Genomic DNA, 21,440 nt, shown 5'->3' with positions numbered 1-21,440 from the left:
AAGGTCTTTTCTGAGCCCACAGACTAAGAGCACATGAAAATGAAAGGTTCTGCTTCCTCCAGACCTCGTTTACACCATTTCAACACTCCTGGTACATTTCTCTGTGTGTGACATTTCCCTTTTAATCCCAACTTTGCCCATCAGGTGTAAACTTCGCTTTAGCCCTTGGACTGCAGTTGAATATACTCAATTATTGCTGGAGCCTGACATGGGAAACAGGAGTGGCTGCTCCTCTCCTTTCCTCATCCCATTCCACTGAGGGTTCAGCTGTAACTGTTGTTTGCTCCCCCTAATTTCTGTTACAGTCAGTACAGCTTTACAAACCAGTACAGCACCTTAAACCAGTTTGAAAAATTTTACATGGAGAAAAAGACTAAAGTTCCCTAAAAATGACAAATATTATGTATTGTGGATGAGCCATAGTATAATACAGGCCTTCAGCCAGGGAGAGCTTCAGCCCCAATAAACTGACCCCACCAGAGCCTAAGTTCCTGAGGTTTTCTGCTAAAACACTGAATTTCCTCTTCATTACTTTCACAGTAACCTGTAGATTTAAGGAGCTACAAAAAGCTGTGGCACAAAAGTTATCTTTGGATCAGTCTTCTGATGAAGACTGATCACAGTCTTCTGATGAAGACTGATCACAGTCTTCTGATGAAGACTGATCACAGTCTTCTGAGTTCACTCCAGAAGTTCACTCAGACCACCACAGATTTACAGCTGATAACAGGATAAAAGTGAGTACAGGCCAACAACTGAGGGAAAAGGAACAAGTTCAACCCAACCTTCCCTCATGTCCATGGATGTTCTCAGCAACCTCTTCCCACCTTTGGATACTTCCCTGTACACTCACATCATCACCACCATCTCCAGGAAAGCTCCACAGTCCTATCTCCACTTAACAAGCCCAAGAATGAGCAAAGTGTCTTTCCAGCAAGAAAGAAGTGTTTTACCACCTTTCTATACATTTTCACCATATACTTTCCCCTCATAATCCAAATGCTTCATTTAAGGCATTTAAGAGATACCAAGAACCACATGGAGGCTTATAAATCAGGCAGTTCTTGGATGTGACATTTGGCCTCATCCAGCCAAGTTTTTGAAGTAATTTTAAAGCAATTCCACTGTCAAATTGCCAAGAATGGTTGAGTTTGCTTTGACTTTTGGTGACTATCCAATGCACTACAAACCCAAGGAAATGGCCAACAGATGGAGGCACATCTCCAGGTGTGTTACAGAACATTTTGCCCAATCACAGACTGGTTTGGAAGGGACCTTAAACATCAGCCAGTTCCAACCTGCTGCCAGTGTTGCACTTCAGACAGAAGAAAATTTAATTGGAGAAAATATTCAGCTGCTTATCACGAGTAATGTTTTCTTATTTCAACTGAGACACTCAGGCCTGCTTAACACCTATCCAGTAGTCCTCAAAAAGTTGACGCCTTGAGAAAGAAACATTAGTTTTGTGATCGGAATAAACATTCACCACAAGAATTCTAAGAGCCCAAAACGCTGTGCTTTCCCTCTATGCAAAAAAAAAAAGAAGTGAAAAAAAAAAGTCTGTCTCCTCAGAACGGCGTGACCCTGCTGGAGAAAAGGGCTGCTGTGTTTTCCCACCAGTGCCTGGAACAGACAAAAGTGGAAGCTGATGACTAAAGGAACAACTAAAAATATCCAAAGTAGTCTGGATCTGGAGAGTTGTGTGCCCTCACTGCAATTAGCAAATAGCATATTCAGTTTCACTGACATTAATGAGAGCAAAGCAAGTTCATTTACACCTCAATTAACTTCAAGAAACGCTTGTTTTCTGCAATTAATGACACCTCCTCCTTCCTTTTGCTATAATCCCTCTCTTTGTGCAGTAAATCACTGCCTCACTGCTTCAAACACGGTTTGGAGGGAGTGAGTGGGTGAAAGAATAGAGAAAAATGCACTTCCAGCACATGTAAACAAGACTGGGAGAAGGAAACACTTGCACGGCATGGGAGCAGATGGATGTCAGCAGGTTTCTGGGATACCACTGGAATTGTCTGTATTTAAGGAAAACCAGGAAGACCCATTGAAGGAAAAGACCAGCACAGAAAACAGGGCAACTCTGGTACCTGTGGAACCTTTCCAGGACCGAACCTATGCTGAATCAGAGGTTTAAAGTCAGTTTTCAACTCAAATTGGAAGAGAAATCACAGCCTATCCAAGAATTCCCCACAGCAGCAGCAGCAGGTGAGGTCAAAAGGCCCCAGTTTGCCATTGCTTATCATGAACAAAGTCCTTGTAGGCCCTTCTCAACTTCTGTTCTTGAAGAAGACAAGAAAGAGGTTGGTAGGGGCTGGACATAATCAGAAAATGGCAATGTAACATTTAATCAGCAAATAATTTCAAGAATTAAAGGTAAAACAATAAAGAAAGGTTGAAGCACCACTCAGAGGGAAGGAAGACAATCTGGATATATGGCACTGGGAAAATAGGATGGGAAATAAATCAAAGGATGATATTTCTTCCCCAAACCACAAGGGAGAAAAATCATGGAATCACAGAATATGCAAAGTTGGATGGGACCCACAAGGATCATCAAGTCTAACCCTCAGCCCTGCACAGGACCATCCCCAAGAGTTACACCATGTGCCTGAGAGCATCACCCAAACACTCCTTGAGCTCTGCCAGCCTTGGTGCTGTGTCCACTGCCCTGGGGAGCCTGTTCAGTGCCCAACCACCCTCTGGGGGAAGAACCTTTCCCTGAGATCCAACCTAAACCTGCCCTGACACAACTCCAGCTGTTCCCTGGGGTCCTGTCCCTGGTCCCCACAGAGCAGAGCTCAGTGCCTGCCCCTCCTCTGCCCCTCCCAAGAAAGTTGTAAGTGCAGTGACATCTTCCCTCAGATATTGAGGAAGGCAAACCTGCCTGGATCCCATGGGAGCAGCATGTTGGGATGAGACACATCTGCTCCTAATACACAATTCCAGAATGGTTTAGGGTGGAAGGGACCTTAAAGCTCATCTCATTCTACCCCTGCCATGGGCAGGGACACCTTCCACTAGCCCAGGTTGTTCCAAGCCATGTCCAACCTGGCCTTGGACATTTCCAGGGATGGGGCAGCCACAGCTTCTCTGAGCAACTTGTGCCAGGGCCTCACCACCCTCACAATCTCCTTTCCCTTTTGCTCAGACACTGACAGCACTAATTAACAGGCAGCATCACTCAGGAGCAACAGTTTGGCAAGAGGCAGTGGCTGATGGAAAATCCAGCTATTGATTTTCCTATGGGCTGCTGTCATCGCTCCCGCTGCCTACAAATAAACAACCCAAGGAATGTTTGCTTTCCAATGACAGCTGGTGTCAGCATCAGTATGCATTTGCTGTCATACTTTCTGCAGAATAAACTGATATTTTACTATTTAATGTGTTTCAAAATCATCACTGGAATTCCTGATGGCATTGGTGCATAAAATGTTCATGTATCTTAAATCCCTGGCAAAGCACTGAACATCCACAGCCAGTTTGCACTCAAATCCTTAAAAATTCTTATCAAGACATGGCATTAAAAAGAATTGCTACTCTTGAACATATTTACTAAGGAACAGAAGAAAAACTGTATGTGAATAACAGCACAGTAATCACAGCAATAATATAGAAATGTCCTCTTGGGAAATATTTAGCACAAGTAAGTTGAGAGCTGATCAGGGTATTTACAGCTCACAAAAACATAATTTTGAATTTCTAAAGGATTTTTGTTATTATTTATTTCTCTTCCTTATTCTGCAAGTTGGATTTCTGCATAAAGGAATGCTTTTCTTTGAGGACAGGACTAAAAAAAATGGCAGAGTGTTTTCCCACCAGCCCCTGACAGCTGTGTCTGACACCATGTGTAGAAAATAGAGGACAGTCCCACTTGGAACCTCCTTGGAGTCAAACACAAAGCTGTAGATTTGACCATCACATTTAGAGATGCTGAAATTCCATCCAAAAATATTTTTGGGTGGAAAATACCCCTTGGTCAAGTGTGGCTTGTTACCATGGGAATAGCTCTTTGGACTGATCTGTATCCTGGACCTAAGATCAAAGAGAATTATATTTCTATTTTGGAAGTATGTTAGCTTAAAAATCAAACACAAACCCAGCATTTGTGCAGGACACAGAGTTCTGAATCTGCAGGCTTTATTTTCACAAATAAACCAGCAGAGGAGCAGAGCCCACACCGTGGCACAGTCTGCCAGGAACACGTCCTGCCCTTGCTCCGTCAGTGCCAAGCACCAGCAGCATCCACTGAAATCATGGGCTCGGAAAGCTCCTGTTGTAAAACCAGTTGTTTTCTGAAACAGCACATTTTTGGGTTTGTTTTTAATTAGAAAGGAGGCTTTTTTCTCTCCCAGTGTCTACTATGGCATCCTCTGAACACAGAAAGCTGGCGAGGGCTCTGCATCTGCCCGAGCCATCTGTTGGTGCCACTGGGAACCTGCTGGTGGCCCCGACTCACGTGGAGGATCCACAAACACACTCTGGCCAGGCCCTGACATCATGTTTAGGTCACTTATTCCATGTTAAGCATTGAGGATAAAATACAAGCAGGGGTGTGTTTTGGGGGGGTAAGAAGCAAGGATGGGTGAAAAGCACATCTCACACTCCAGGAGGAGCACGAGCCAAGGCACCATGAGGCTCCTGGCAATGACTCTGTTCCCTGCCAAGGGATTATGGGGACACTGAGGTGTTCCAAGGTCCCAGACAAAACACACACTGTGGTTGCTAACCCAGACCTAACACTTGCCCGGTGCTTGGTTGCTCTCAGGTTTTTACCAGGGAATATTATACAGATAATAAATTCCTCCCTGTGAGGGTGGTGAGTCCCTGGCACAGGTTGCCCAGAGAAGCTGTGGCTGCCCCATCCCTGGAGGTGTTCAAGGCCAGGTTGGACAGGGCTTGGAGCAACCTGGGAATAGTGGAAGGTGTCCCTGCCCATGGCAGGAGGTGGAACTGGATGGGCTTTAAGGTCCCTTCCAACCAAAACCACACAGAAAGACCTTGAAATTACTTAAATGACACTTTTAGCCTCAGAGGATATGAAACTAAACCGGTCAGCCTGACTTCCTTTTAATAACCCTTTCAGATGAAACAGGTTTAAAACAGCACCACCAAAATCTCCAGCACTATAATTTACAAACACACACGTACTAATATTGTCACTTCTTCAGTTTGTTTTGCATTTTCATCTTAAATTTGGAGTAATTGGTTCCCACACTGTAACAAATCAATTTCTCTAAAAGAAGGAAACTTTCGAAGCAGTAAATATTTAAAATACCTTTGTAGTTCTCTGTGGTTCCGGGTCCAGTGAATGTTATCTTGGTTTTTCCCCTGTACATTCTGGTCCACAATCATTCAAAGCACAAATCCACCCCCATCCTTTTAAGTCCAAACCATAAAACCAGTTTCACAGAGACAAGTCACACACATGTACATTTTAGGGTAAAAAAATACAGGCCCATGAGACTAAGGAAGAAGATCCAAACTATATTTCCAATTATTTTCCTCCAAGAAATTAATATTTTGCTGTTCTACAGTCCTCTTCTCATAATATTAATTTTTATTTAATATTCCTGGAGAGCTTATTCCAAGTCAATCAATGGATGGTCTATAAAAGTAATTCTGATTAATTTTCAGGCCTCCAATCTAAAATTAATTAAGTTATATTTCAGCAAGACCTGCACATTAGATATATTTTGACTGGCCCAGTCCTGTGGCTGCTGGTCCTTCCCTGCAGTCCCAGCACCATTTGGAAAGATTTATCCCTGTCTGGCAAAACAGAAGAACCACAACATCTGAATTTCCCTTCAGTGGTCCCAAAGATAACACACACTTAGAAATACAGGTACACTTTGTTAAATTGCATCAATAAATTGATTATTTTTATTTTCCTTTTATTTACCTGCTTCCCAACTGATGCAGAGACGCCCAGGAGCAAACACCACCACCCCAAAGGATCCATTTTTTCAGCTCAGTTGAATGTTCTGCCTCTCAAACTCGTCTTTGAGGATGTATCAGCCAAAAAAAGAGTGAGTTTTTTATAGAATACATTCAGTTTGTATAGTCCCACTCTGGTGATGGAAACCCTGCGTGCTGAATATTTTGCTTTAGCATGTGATAAGTGCTCATCCCACAGATTCAATGGAATAACCTGAGAGGTTCTGGCCACATTAAAACATCAAAATTTTCCTCCTGTGACTGGAAAATAAATGTTCAGGGTGATCAATGACTGGTTGAAGCTGCAACAAAGTGAAATCACCTTTTTTTCCAAGAGAACCGCTACTGAGAACCTGGCTGTGTATTTGTATCCCTGGAAATATTAGAGAAAATCTTCTTGTGGACAGGTAAACAAAATATTCCATGTACAGTCCTCAGTCTCATCACACCCAACTTGCAAATACTAGGGGGGGAGGGAAGGGGAAGTCACAGGGAATTTTTTTTACTACAATTTTCCCTCTTCCCTACAAGGGACCATCATCAGATTCCCACAGCAGATTTCCCCAGCCATGGGAAAACCCAGACTGGGAAACTGAAGCTCAGCTCCTTCCCCCCTGCCAAGATGTGGCTTGGACACTGTTCCCATTGCTTGGGTGCCCCTCACTCCTCACCCCCAAAAGTGAGTTCCTTGAAGTGGGTTCCTTCAACCTATTTGCAGAAGATTAAATTCCACATCCCATCTCCCCATGTTCATTCACGTAGGGAAACATTTGACAAGCAGGAAGAACAGAAATTTTGTGTTTAAAAAGACACATAAACCTGACAGAGCAAGTCCCTTTGGAAAAAGTAACCAGGTCCCTTTGGAAAAAGCAACCAGGTTTTTATGTCCCAGTGAGAATGATTTTAACCACATTATCTTTTCAGAGCTCAGCAGGCTCTAGAGAACTATTTACAGGCATTTAAAAGAACCAAGAGTTGTGCCCTGTGAGATGACAAGCAAATTTAAAGCCTATTAGATGTAGAAAAACAAGGAAATCACATCCTGTGAAGCCACACCAGCTCATTTTGAGAAGGGTGGCAGAAAGAGGAGAGGGAAGAGTTCACCCATGAGCTTCGTGGGACCAACAACCACAAGGCCTTTTCCTTAGACATTATTAGCAATTGCTAATAGTGGAAAAATCAGAAAAATGGCAGATATGAGTTAGTGATTCTCAGAAAGCCTCATCAAGAACTCAAAGCCTTGTTAGATGGAAGAGCTGAACTGATTTGCTGCCCAGAAATCTTTCTGGAAGCTGCAGAACTGACAACGGGTAGCTCTGATTTTGTGAGATTCAAGTCAATCTCTCTCCATGAAGAGAAGAAAATGAGGATAATTGGCTCACATAGCTCCGAGCACAGAATGCCTGGCAGGGCTGCTCACTCCTGTAAGGATTATCCCAGAAATCCCAGTGGCAGGAGGCACTGCTGGGGTGCCAAGGGTTTCTCCACGTCTCACACACATTTCAACAGCAAAGATAAAATAAAATAAAATATATATACACATCTGCAGGGAGAGAAACAGAACCAAGCTGCATTTACCAACACCTCTGCAGTGTGTCTGAAACATATCCCTTCCTTCCCTGTCACATCAGCCATCAGCCACAAACAGCTGCCCTGGGGCACATTTTGTGCCTGTGATCTGCTTTTCCAGCTCAAGCCATTGATGTGCAGGTTACCTGTCTTATAAAACTTATCTCAGCCTTATCAGAAGCAGCACAGGAGCAGTTCTCAAAAAAATATCACATCCTCAATTCTTGTCCCTCATGCTCAAGTAGGAGGCTCAGGGGGGACCTTCTCGCTCTCTACAACTCCCTGAGAGGTGGAGCCAGTGGGAGGTCGGGTTCTGCTCCCAGGGAACAAGGGACAGGATGAGAGGAAACCTCAAGCTGCACCACAGGAGGTTTAATTTGGATATTAGAGAAAATTTCTTCACCAAAAGGGTTGTCCAGCTCTGCCACAGCTGCCCAGGGCAGTGGTGGAGTCCCCATCCCTGGAGGGATTTAAAAGCCATGTGGATGTGACACTTGGGGACATGGGTACGTGGTGGCTTTAGCAGGGCTGGGAAGCAGATGGACTTGATATTACAGGTCTTTCCCAACCTTAACAAGTCTGTGATTCTCAAAGATTCTTTAAGATTCACCAAAGAACCACAGTCGTGCTGCTGAAAAATAAATTGGACAAAATAATGGGACTGCACCTCATTTCAGGCTGATTTTGCACCTATTTCACTCTCCTGGCTTTTTGGCCATATCACAGAACCAAGCTGCATAAAGATATATATTAACAAAGGATATATTTCTGGAGAGCAGAGAGCCAAGTCTAATTACCAACAAAATTTACGGTAAGTAAATTTAGGTCAACACTAAGTCGATCCTAGTCTGCAAAAAAGCACTTCAAAATAAGAAGAAAACCCAATAACCTATAAAATCACACCACGCTGTCTTCCAAGAGACCTTTTATTCACAGGTCAAGTAAAGACTATAAAGGAAAGTGCATTTGTGGGAGAAGTGCAAGTTATGCCATAAAAATCCTATGAGATGAACCCCCTATGTCTGAAGAGAAGCTTTCCAGCCAACAAAGCTGCATGAAATCCTGAGATATCCCTCAAAATTTCTTTTATGGAAAAATCCTTAGTGTTATCATCCACTGCTCACCCTGGAAACTTCGTTTTCCCTCTCACACACACAGGCCCAGGGCTTTGATTCTTTCAGGGAACCAACTAAAGGCATTAACTAAAAATAAAAAGCAAACCAGATCAGCTTAAGTAGCTTCCTTAAAAAACACATCCTATTTCCCAGCATGCTAATTAATAGAACAGAACTGATATTTTGATATCATGATTAAGAACAGTTCATTTTCAGCATCTTTCTCAACAGCAGATCAAGGCAATTAACTGGCAATTTCCTCACTAAATGACTTCCCAAGACGTGCTACTGAGATAAGGCAAAGCCTTCTTTAAAGTGCCTTTGAGCCAGCAAAAGAAGAACCTGCAGGGAGTAATTTTTAAACAATGTACAACTAGATTCTCTGGTAGTAAAGCAAAACTTCTGCTTCGTGAGTAATGACAAAAAACATGAATTTAGGTGGAACAACAAAACACTGGGGGTTTTTCTCCTTATTTCCCAAACTGTGCCCACTATAATTAACGCTGATGGAGGACACATCCAAAAGATCATTTTTATAAAATGTAAAACTGAAGGTCTTGATTTCATTGTATTTTAACCATGGGACACAGGTGAGGAGCTGTGAGAAGATAAATCTATTTTTCTGCCCTTTCCTCTCTCTGCTCTAACTACTTACTGGTTTTCACAGTGGTGTTTCATGAGGAGCTGTGCTGGTGCCTGGACAACAGAAATAAAAGAAATGCCATTCTTCAGGGATCTGGAAAAAGGATAAACAGGAAGGTGACAAAATCTGCATGTTTAAAGATACTTAGTTTGGTCAAAGTTAACATTTCCTGACCAGATTTCAGAGAAGGATCTCACACCACTCAATCGTGACCGATGCAAACTGGTCAAAAAATAGGGAAGAAAGCTACAGAACTGGACATCTCTCAACTCAGCAGATAAAAAGATCTTGAGAAGAACTTGCTGGCTTTGAAAAGGTCCTTGTCTCTCTGTGCATCCCTCCTCACAGCACTGCCAGAAACCCAAACCATCTATAAAGTGCAAGCACAGATCAAAGCAAGGAGGTCCCCAGGCAGGTTTGTTGCCACGTGGTGCCAGGCCAGGTGATTTCTGACCAAAATGCAGAGGTTTTGGGGTCAGTTCAACCACATCTCACACCCAGGGGAGCTGGTTGAGATGGCTGAGAGCTCTGTCCCTCCACCTCCCAGCACTGGCAATGAACCACTTTTCTAAATATTGCCCAAAAGGGGCCTCAGGAGTGATTCATTCCTCAGCCTTCCTAAACCAACAGCATTCCCCCAGCAGGATATCATTCGAAACTAATCTGCATAACTTTCTCTGCAGCTTCCCAACCTTTTCCTTCTAGGAAGGGCTAACTCTAAATACATTTTCCATCTCTACTTGATGCCTGCAGAGGTTTCTACTCCTATTCTGCAAAGGGAAATCCTTCCCTGCTTCAACAAAAAGATCAGAAGAAAATCATAAAAAAGACTTGTGACTGTTACAACTCTGAGATGTTTAATTAGTGGATGTTCAGCCACATATGCAAAATGCATCACTGAAAACACAAGAGTAGATGGATTTTAAGACATAACTGTACTGACTTGACCAAAACTGGCTTATTTTTCAACACAAAAATCAAACCAGAGTAGAACTGTGTCTGTCTTCATATATGTAGAGCTGTGATTAGGCATATATATATATATATATATATATAAAGTGTCATTGCTACCACATAAACCTATAGTTATATAACTCATTTTCTTTACGAACTGTTCCTGGTGTTGCACATCCTGGTTTAATGGGATAAGAACAGCACAATTTTGGATAAAAATACTACCACAGTGGCTCAAGGAGATGAACTCTGTCCCAAGGATGGGTGGTAGTGAGTGACCAGTACTGAAACTTGGTATTTTTCGATCAGGTTCACTGCTTAATTTCATTAAAATCATAAACAATGGACTATAACAATGCTTCTACTTTACTAAGTCAACAAATCAGATTTATATTACAGAAAAACAATCTTTTCCACATTTAAGCTGAGCTCTCCCTCTGCCCTACCGTCTTTATAAGCATTGATAATTTAAACATTACATAAATGTAAAATTTTACCTTCCTCTTAATCAACAGACTTGTTTTTTATTTCCTATATTGCACCACTAATTCCTATATTGCAGGGCTAAAAGCAGAAGCATAACAGTGCACCTACTTCACGAGAATTAATTTAAAATATACTTCAGGGAACAACTGCAACCATGGGATGTTTTAATACAGTGAATTCCCAGAAAACACACAAACACCTGCTGTGACAAGCCCCACTATTCTGTCAATACAGACTCTGAACAGAAGAGCCAAACATTTGCTTAGACTAATCACAGTTATTAAAAATAATGAAAAAATGAAGCAGATTGATGATAAAAATTGTCAGGATCTCCAGCATTTTAGAATAACGCTGTATATACCCAAGTGCAGTTGGAGTTGCACACAGACGTGAATTCCCTTCCTAAGTCATTCCAAGGACTCATTTTTTGCCCCCTTTTTTTTTTTTCCCTAATTCACAATTAACAGTAACAAGTCACTTAATTACATGTCCAGCTTCCTGGAGAGGGTTTCAGGTGGACAAAAATGCTCAGTGAGACAGAATAACTGAGGCTGAGAAGGATCTTTGGCATCATCCTGCTCAACCTCCTGCTGAGCCCCAGGCTGATGGGATTGGTGTTGGGGGGGATCCAGGGAGAGGATGCTACAGCCCCCTGGGCTCCTGCATACCACCCCCACAGGGAATTTTCTTCTCCCTATAGAACAGGTTGCAATTTCTCCTCATATAACCAGTTTGTGCCTCCTGTCCTTGTGCTCTGCACCTCAAGGCAGAGCTTGGCTCAGTCTTCTCCATGACCTTCCTCCCCACCCTGCAACCCTTCTCCTCCAGACTCTTAATTCACATCCTCACACCCTTGAATTTGGCTCTTCCAGCACCGGGAAGCTTTTGGATGTCCCTGTGCACAGCATCCCTGCCCTCCACACAAGGGCCATCTGCCAACCTGCTGAGTGTGCCCTTCATCCCATCTCCAGGTCACCGGCAGAGATGTTCCACAGGAATACCTGGCTGAACAGCATCCGGTGGAAAATGATGTGTAAAGACCTTCACTCTCACGTTTGTACAGATCAAACAAGGAACAGCTGCTGGGCAGATCTGACTCCAGAGCCTGCTCCCTGCGGGAGCTCATTCATTTAATTTTCATCCCACGTGTCGCCAGTGATAGGACAATGATATCACACAAAAGTCCTCAATGATCTCCTGGAAGGTCAAGAACCTGCAGAACATGCCAAGTTTCAATATCTACCTCAAACAAGCTTCCACAGATGTGAACTTATTTGGTAATCATCTGCATCACAAAATAAATAATTTTTTGAAGGGCCAGGGCCAACATAAACAGGAAGAAAACACTGTGTTCAGAGGTCAGGCTTTGCATGTTTTTGATGTATTAGGGATGTTTGTTAGGACGTTGTAGATGCACACAGAATACTAAAAAAGGGCTACATTAACTAAAACCAACTCTTGTACTGAATCTTAAAAAGAAAGCCAACAGAAATTGCTTCTTGATGAATATAAAATGCTTTAAGACCTGCAGTTATTCCAGCAGACTGCAATTGCTGATGTTTTGACTGTTTGCCTCAAGCACTCAAGGGAGACGAACTCGCAAATGCCACGCACCTCCTTGAGCAGGAACACAAACAGCTCAGCTCAGCTTCTCACTGACAGGACTGCAACTGCATTTATCCCAAATATTCTGGTTACTCACCCTGCATTCGTGGTTGCACTAAAATTCCACAACCGCCCCTAAAAAAGCCCCAAAACCATAAATCCTTGAATCCAGTTTACATGTGTCACCCCCACAAGGTTTCTTTTAAGCACTTTTTTCTGCCTGAAATTAATTAATTTTATCTACTGAGAAGGCTGAAAGTCCAGAAAGAAACATGCCAACTGATTGTAAAACTGATCATAGGAAAGCTGAGGTTGGCAAAGAGCTCTGGAGACCACTTGGGCCAATCCTCTGTGGAAAGCTGGGCCTTAGATTAGGTTTTCCAGGAACTGCCAAGTGAAGTCATCAGTGTTTCATAAATTTATTTGAGAACACTAATTCTGAAAATGGCTTTTGTTCTGTGCTCATTAAGGAACTTCCTCTCACGCACGAACGAGATGACAACAACACTGAGGCACTCACTGCACATCCAGCTTTAAATAAACCCACAGATAAACTCCTGCTTATAACAGAGAGGTGAAGCTGCACCAGATCTGACCTGGCCAACACCCTCAGCAGTCATATGGGTTATCCTAGGAATCTCCTCTCCATCTACCTTCCCCTTGCCTTCAAAATACAACAGATCAGTGAACACTGTTTTGGGGGAAGCCCATGAGGCTGTTCATCAAGTCTATATTATTTACAGGCATCTCTGCACGCTTTTGTCCTGAAGCAGGACAACAGGATACGACTCCTCAACCGGATTTCCAACATGATGGCACTTCTGATGCTGTTTGTCCTCCCACGGGCAGCGACACACAAATGCCATTTCCCTGGAGATCCTAATTCCCACCAGTGCCACAGGGTGGTAGCACTACTAAAGGGATGGAGAGCAGTGAGGTCTCACACAGGGTTTGGGGTCACACTGAGCTGCAGGTTGTGGTGTCTGATGTTCCTCTGGGAAGCCCGTTTCACCCAACCTCCCCAGAGCCAAAACAAGACGACACCACCCTCATTTCAAGGAGAACAACAATTTGTTCTGGAGCTCTGCATCACTCCTTTCAGTCATTTTTCCAACATCTGTGCCTGGATGAAACAATGGAACACAGTAGATGCAATACAGATGGTTGGAAATTCATTGCAAATGCCCAGCTGTTGTGGGTTTTCACCACAAATGCATCAACCGGCTCTTAATCGAGCTGGGTGTGGATGGCTGACGCCAAGTCCATCGTCTCAACGGGCTACAACTCCACAAGAAATCACCCTGCAGCAGCTTGTTCCTTGGTCTCAGATGAACACAACCCCCCAGTCATTATTTACAGAGCAGCAGAACACAGTGGTTCCATAAGATGGTTATAAACATCTTTATCCTTCTGTCAAACCCTCACTCAAGGTAAGAGTCCACTAGAAACAGGGGAAAAAAAGAAATTAAAGGCTTGTTCAGCTTTACTTTGTAAGTGCCATTTGTACTTTAAATATACAGTTTTCCTATGGTCTCAGGTGTTTCCACAAAACAGAAATCCATGGATTCTCGGGTCAAAGCTTGCAAGCAACTCCTCACTGGAAACCAGCCACTCCAGGTCTGAAAAAAGACTCCACCACCAGGAATCTAATTCAGGAGAGGACATAGCAGGGAGGAGGAATACCTGCCTTTAGGAAACAATGTGTCTCAAAAATGTTGCCCCAAATAAGAGCCTTCAAGTGTCCAGTCATCCTTATTGATCAGTTATAGCAGAAAATAACACAGAGTTTATGGTTTTGACTTAAGAGCATGAGATGGGGAAGGGGTTTGGCAAACAAAGGTGGAAGAAAATCAAACAAATAAACCCACAAGCCTCAAACCTGAAACACTCAAGTCTTGCCTTATCACAGAAGTGTTCAAGGACAGGTTGGACGGGGCTTGGAGCAACCTGGGATAGGGGAAGGTGTCCCTGCCTATGGCAGGGCGTGGGACTAGATGGGCTTTAAGGGCCCTCTCAACCCAAACCATTCTGTGATCTATGATTAAGGAGTGAAATCCTTCAAGTCAAAGTTCTCTGTTCACTGGGATCATTCAGTTCTTGCTACTCAACCAGTTTCCACCAGCACCACCTCTACCCCACCTGGACAGGGACATGAGTGCCAACAGGCTACAGGATTTTAGTTGCTGCAGAAAATGAAATCATGTGGGGTTTATTTAATTGTTCATCAGATATCCATACAAAGATTACAACATTTCAAAAGTTAGCCCTCAAAAATGCCTCAAAAATCCCATCCTCAGTCAAACTGCTGAGCGCAGCCCTCTGCCCTCCTCCTAGACCCTGGGTGAGCTCTGTGAACTCCTCATGAATAACTCCCCCGTAAGAACAAACACTGCTGCATTCATTCAGAAAACAAAACCAGTATTATGAGAAAATCTGCTGCTCACAATTCTGGTGTAACATCCCCAAACAACAGTGCAATGTCAAAAATGGCATTTTGCTTCCCCGAACTCAAACACTGAGATTTCTGACACTCTGTAAGCAAGCAAAAGCTTAAGGTTTTCTCCTCTGATGCATTTTTTCCATTTTATTTATTATTAAATAAACACATCTATATTGTTTTTAAGGACTTTGTTCTGGTTTTCCCTCTTAATGATCAGATATTAAAACCTCATGGAGCAGTCCCTGAATTTGCACAACTGCTGGCGTCGTGCGAAAGCACACGGAGAATTTCTGCCTCCAGCAGATTGTGGGGCTCCACAAAATGCGCCTTCCTGAATTCAGAGCTGTCTAAATTCACAGAATCATGGAATTGTTTAGGTTGGAAAAGCCCTGTGAGCCCATTGAGTCCAACCGCTCCCAGCACTGCCAAGGCCACCACTAACCCCTGTCCCCAGGTGCCACATCCACAGGGCTTTTAAATCCCTCCAGGGATGGGGACCCCACCACTGCCCTGGGCAGCTGTGCCCAGGTTGGACAGCCCTTTCCATCATGAAATTTTCCCTAATATTCAAATTAAACCTCCCCTAGCACAACCTGAGGCTGCCTCCTCATGTCCTATGGCTTGTTCCTTGGCAGGAGAGACCAACCTCCATCTCACAAGAGCATGACAAGAAATCTCAGCATCTGTTCTACTCAACAGCAACTTTTCCAGCCTCTGGAAAAATTCAGCATTTGTGTATCCTTGCTCCTGCCACTCTCCTGCTCTCTCAGCAATGTCTCTGTCATCATCACCTCACCTGGCACATCAAATTTATCCCTGCAACTACATTATCCAGACTCCTTGAACTCCTTCAGGTTTCTGTGCTGATCATCAGGTTTAATTCCACAGCAAGTAACCAAAAAGAAAGAAACCACCACACAAGTCATTGAGTTTTTACCAGCTGATGACCCTATTTCTTCAGTTCTTTAGTAGTTATTGAGTATAGAGTAGTTCCAGAGTACACAAGGAAAACGTAGCACAGTAAAGTCATCTTTAGGAAAGGGGTTTTTTCACTTCCAAACACTTACACTGTATATTAAGATCAGCTATTTAAAAGAAAATTAACATAACCTAGCTATACTTACAAGCTATGCAACAGTTTTCATTTTAATCTATCATTTTCTTTTGGAATTCTCTACAATAGGTGCATTTCCTTTAGGGAAAAAAAAAAAAAAAGAGAAAGGTATCTACATGACCTTTTTTCCCCTCCAGTTGAATGAGGTTGCACAAATAAATCCTTGGCTATTTAAATATAGTATCCAGATAAGCTATTTATGGAAGGTCAATGTTTACACTTTGGACTCCAGTCCCATTGAGATCAAACATGTACAACTCCACTGCTTTCAAACTCCCTCTGTAACGGGGAACTGAGGCTGTAAAAGTACCAAGAGAAAAAAGGAGAGTTAAGACTCTTTTTCATCCTTCACTTCCATGTGAAGCCTCAGCAGCACATGAATATGGATTTTGCATTTCATACATAGCACCACAAGTTTGTGAGGTGCCTTGGGACCCTTGAAAAAGGCCTAGAATAAATGAAAATCATTTTAATTAAAAGCAAATTAAAGGATCTTCTAATCCAGGCAGCAGCAGCAAATCCACAGAGAGTTTTCAGAATACGGATCCTTGAAGTTCCAGTGCTTATAACCCTCCCTAATTCCAGCTTCCTTCCCTCACTTCCCCCCAAAGGAGGCTCTGGAGCTGCACGAGATCAGGTTTATTATGAAAATTCTACTCTAGTTTCTAAAAAAAGATTTTGCTCCATTTTGAGCGGCCAGAAGCACTCACACCCGCACGGAGCAAATAACAATAAAGAAATGAGAAAGGTTTTTTCCTCACTGCAGGGGAACAAAAAGAGATAAGATTCTGGTTTATGCTTTTAAAAATTTCATTTCAACACTGATTAAAAAAGTTGGAGTTCTCCTCCTTGGCAGGAGGCTTTTAAAATACAGCTCAAAAAATAAACTAAGGAACCACATAATAAAATGTTATCACAGAAATGGCCCCAGATTAGAAAAGTCACAATGTGTAAGAGTAAAATAGACATTATTAATGCAATAAATTAGTAGTTTATAATAAAATAATTATAAAAATATGTAAAAAATGTAATAAAAAAGTAGTATTTGACTGTTGTTCTTACAGCAAGATGACATTAGTGGTGAGGTCTCACTGGGTGCCCTCTGCCTCTCCCCACTTGACCATTCCCTCTCCAATAACTAAAAGAATGAATTTACAAATCCTCCTAAAAATAAACAGGAATCTAAATCCAGTAATAGTGTTTATTTCAGTCTCAAAGGTATTTTAACATGTAGTTATCTCACTAAATAACTGAATTCCTCCACGAAGAGAAAAGTTACAAAAATCTCAACCTTGAGGGGGAAAAAAATCCAAACAACTGAACAAGAGGAACAAAAAAAAAAAAAAAAAGAAAATGGGCAAAGTGCCTGGAGAAAAGCTGCTTTGATTTTGACACATGGGAATAAATGGAAAAAAATATTCAGCTACCCCTTCTTTTAATCAAAACATCTTCCATCTCGTGTGCAAATCTCAGCAGCTGAGAAAGCATCCTACTCAATCTCCCCAAAGTGGTGTCAGCATGTTTTATGTAAATACTGGTTAACAAGGGATGTGTGTTTGCAGCAAACATTTTTGGGTTCTGCTTTAGAAGCTCTGGATCTACCTTTGGTGCCAGAGGAGAAACTGGAATTCTGAAGGAGATGTACACAGAGGATATAGGATTATTTTCCTTTAACAGCCAAGATGTGTTTCTCATCAAAGAGCTTTAAGTAGGTATTTAAGAAATTAAGAGGAGCAAAACTTGATGACTCAGCTCTGCATCAATCTGGGGCGTTAAACCTCTCGAAAACAACTTTATCTGCAACGTCCAGAAATAACACTGGGGTTTGATGACATTCTGGAAGGATCACTGGGGCCTGGGGGACAACCAGAGGAGTGTCACATGAAGCACAGACATAACAAGCTTAGTGGTACAAAAGCACCCTCAAACAGGGATGTCCAGGGAAAGCAACAAACTGACCTGAGAATTTGGGGTTTGGGCAATGCCAATCCCCTCTGCCCCAAGGGCAGGGTGGGCTGGGCCACCTCCTGCCACTGCCCAAGGAAGGGGCAGCTCCACCCCAGCCCTCCCTGGTGTCACAGGCACAGTTCTCCTCATATGAGTCAGGAATAACTGGGTTATTATTCCTCCTGGTCCATTCCTTTACTTTTGGCTTCCTGTGGTGTCTATAAAGTCACGACCACCCATTGTAATGCAGCCACCTGAAACAACTCATAGCCATCTAAAACACCCCACAGCCACCCCATAACAATCTAAACCACCCCATAACTACCCAAAACACCCTATAGCCACCCAAAAGCCATCTAAGACACCTCATAGCCACCCAAAAGCCATCTAAGACACCTCATAGCCACCCAAAAGCCATCTAAAACACCCCACAGCCACTCCATAACTATCTAAAACACCCCACAGATGCTTAAAACACTCCACAGCCACCTCATCACCATCTAAAACACCCCATAGCCATCCCACAACCATCCAAAATACCCTAGATCCAACCCACAGCCATTGAAAACATCCCTTAACCATCTAAAACACCCCATGGCCCCCTAAAACACCCCACAGTCACCCAACATCCATCTAAAACACCCCACAGCCCCCTAAAACAGCCCCTAGCCATCTAAAACACCCAAGTCATCTAAAAGACCCCAGAACCATCTAAAACACCCCATAGCCATCTCATAACCATCTAAAACATCCAAAAGACATCTAAAGCACCCCACAGCCACCTCATAACCATCTAAAACATCCAATAGCCACTCAAAACACCCAGACATCTAAAACACCCCATAGCCACCCCACACCCACAGTGGAATCCACTTTTCAAAGTCACACTGAAAGCAAGCACAGCTCACAGCCCTGGAAAAAACAAGAGTGCAGCATGTGCACGAACACAAACAGCAGAAAAACAACACCCAAGATCAAAGGCTCCTTTTTTTCCCCTTCCTCTCTTCCTCCCTCCCTCCGCAGCAGAGAACCCCCTCAGCAGCTCTGCACCACATCACCACCAGTGCTGGCATAACTTGCTGTAAGCCAGGCCAAGAAATTACCTGGCTTAAAATAAATAAAAAAATGAAAAAAAAAAAATAGGAAAGCAATTTCCAGAAGGAAACATTTCCCTGATGTGATTTACAGCCCACAAATAACATTCTACATTTTCAGTGAGTGGCAGCTCAGGGGCATGAATAAGTAGCTGAGAACAGGCAGAAAGCTATTAATTTTTTTACTGGAAGAAGACATTTGTACAACCACAACAGCCTTCACTCAAACCAGCTAAACAACACCATGGCTAGTTCATTTATTTCAGCCTTTGTCTGCCTTCTCTGTTTAGTTTGTAACTTTTCGTGTCTAAAAATCTCCTTCCCATAATGGCTCCCTGGGGGCAAAATGGAAGATAAACAAGTCAGAAAGACCGCCTGGGATGAGTGAGGCAATTCCTCTGGGAGCCAGGGAATGGCAGGTCCTGCAGCCATCACACCTACAGCTCCAGAAAATAACAATTTCCACAGATTTCAGAATGATTTTGCCCAGTGTGGTGGAAACAGAAGCATGAACTCCCTCCTCGTCCTGCTGCCGGGTCAGCTCCGAGGCAGTGGACACTGGGAGCACAATCTACACAGTGGGGATCACTGATAAGAGTGAAAAAGTTATTTCCTTCAGTTCCCTCTTCCACAGCCCATATAATGTAGCTCTACTTCAGAAACATGATAGATTGTGTTAAATATTACTTAAAGAATAGGTTTTTCCATCCACTGCAAAGCCTGTTCCCAGTGTGATAACACGAGGCGCTGGATGGCAGTTTCTATTCTTACTCAGCTCAGAATGTTATCAGCCTGAAAGAAAGGTAACTTTCAGATAAGCACATACAATCCCTCGTTTCTGAGGCACTGAGTTTTATCACAAGGGATTTCTCACAATATCATACCTCAACAGCAGGAAACATTTCAGTATTGCCTTCATCTTCATCCCAGCCCAACCTTTCCTCAACCCCAACCATCCCACGATCAATCAGCAAGATCAAGTAATTGTTTTGTCATCTCATGTTGCTGCACAGAGATGTGACTTCTCCCCACGTGACTGTCAATTTTCATTATAGATGTGTTTTGATGCCAAGTTCACCTACAGCCTTTTCTTCCTTCTCTTTAAGAATAAACACGATGTGAATAAACTGTTTCTCTGCCTCGGTGCAGAAGAAACTTCCAGCCTCACATATTGAGCCATCTGGAGAGGACTCTTCCTTGGGAGAGCTGGAAATGTGCAGGAAGGAGGACAGCATCCTCCAGAGACTCATAGTGACGCCCGAAGGAGCAGAAATTGGTTCCAAGTTTGTTTTCCGCAACACTGAGGGGATAAATAAAAGTCCCCGCCCTCAGGGAGCATTTCATGTTTGCATTTATACAACATTTCCTTCATTTGAATATTTTGGATGTGTGCTACAGGGATTTGACCTTTTTACTTGAATGCTGCTGTCCCAATCCCTTTCTGTGGAAACCAGAACCGCTATTTGTCTAATGTGGGAGATGGAAACTCCAGCTTGTATCAGTTTTTGCTTATTTCAGCTATTCTTCTATACAAATATCCCAAAAGAAATGGTGAACTTCATTCCTCCTTGAGTCATTATTACTGCTGGCTCCAGGAGCACGTCAGATGTTCATGTTCAAAGGACTGGATAAACAACCAGAAATCCAGATGCAAAACAAAAACTACCAGTGGGAGGGTGAAATGAAAAGAGACCAGTCTCCTTACAAAAACACAAGATTTCATGTGGACTCTGTTTTGCAAATTATGATGAGGAAGGAGTTCTACAATTCCAAGCTGAAACCCATAATGGACACTGATATATTTTCTGAGATCTCCCAGAGTTGCTCAGGGCTGAGGATGACAACTAACACAGTGACTCCTGTCACCTGCAGTGTGTCATAACTTCCAGTGCATTACACACATTTTTACACAATGAAGTCCACAAGTGACAGGGTTTTGAAGTCAAAAGACAGATTTGACTCTCCGTGGCTCTTCAGCTGCCCCAGTCACTTCCACTCCTTAAATACTGGTGAGCTTTGCCCAGCTTTTGGCACAGACTGCCTCTTTTTCCATGAAGAAAACACTCTCTGTGACTTGGTTGTCTTCAAAAGGCTCAAATTACAGAGCCTGTCTTTCAGATGAACTTTTCTCTCAAAAACTGGTGGTCGGATGAGCCTCCACAGATGGATTCAGCTATAAACGCCACAGAGCTGGAAATCAGTTGGCTTAGAAAGGCTTTTGCTGCTTGTGGGCATCCACAGCTTCTCTGGGCAACCTGTGCCAGGGCCTCACCACCCTCACAGCCAAGAATTCCTTCCCAATATCCCATCTAACCCTGCCCTCTGGCAGTGGGAAGCCATTCCTGCTTGTCCTGTCCCTCCAGGCCCTTGTCCAAAGTCCCTCTCCAGCTCTCCTGGAGCCCCTTTAGGCACTGGAAAGGGCTCTAAGGTCTCCCTGAAGCCTTTTCTTTTCCAGGCTGGACATCCCCAGCTCTGCCAGCCTGGCTCCAGAGCAGAGGGGCACCAGCCCTTGGAGCATCTCCAT

At 43.2% G+C, this 21,440-nt stretch overlaps 1 protein-coding gene across 4 annotated transcripts in view; it reads right to left on the bottom strand.

Moving 5' to 3' along the window:
* The window catches only part of PTPRE (protein tyrosine phosphatase receptor type E), a 96,754-nt gene that overhangs the window by 63,628 nt on the left and 11,686 nt on the right, over positions 1–21,440 (bottom strand). The window contains exon 1 of one of the 4 annotated variants that reach the window (XM_032695162.1): positions 9,289–9,325. The exons of the other annotated variants lie outside the window; for them this stretch is intronic. Coding sequence (XP_032551053.1) covers positions 9,289–9,311 — 23 coding nt within the window. The 5' untranslated portion in view covers positions 9,312–9,325. Of the gene's footprint in view, positions 1–9,288; positions 9,326–21,440 lie in introns of those variants that run through there. 4 annotated transcript variants of the gene reach the window in all.

This window comes from Chiroxiphia lanceolata, chromosome 8, assembly GCF_009829145.1.
Source record: "Chiroxiphia lanceolata isolate bChiLan1 chromosome 8, bChiLan1.pri, whole genome shotgun sequence".
Taxonomy (NCBI): Eukaryota; Metazoa; Chordata; class Aves; order Passeriformes; family Pipridae; genus Chiroxiphia; species Chiroxiphia lanceolata.
Note: the sequence above shows the minus strand (reverse complement) of the source record. Positions and strands in the feature narration are given on the sequence as shown.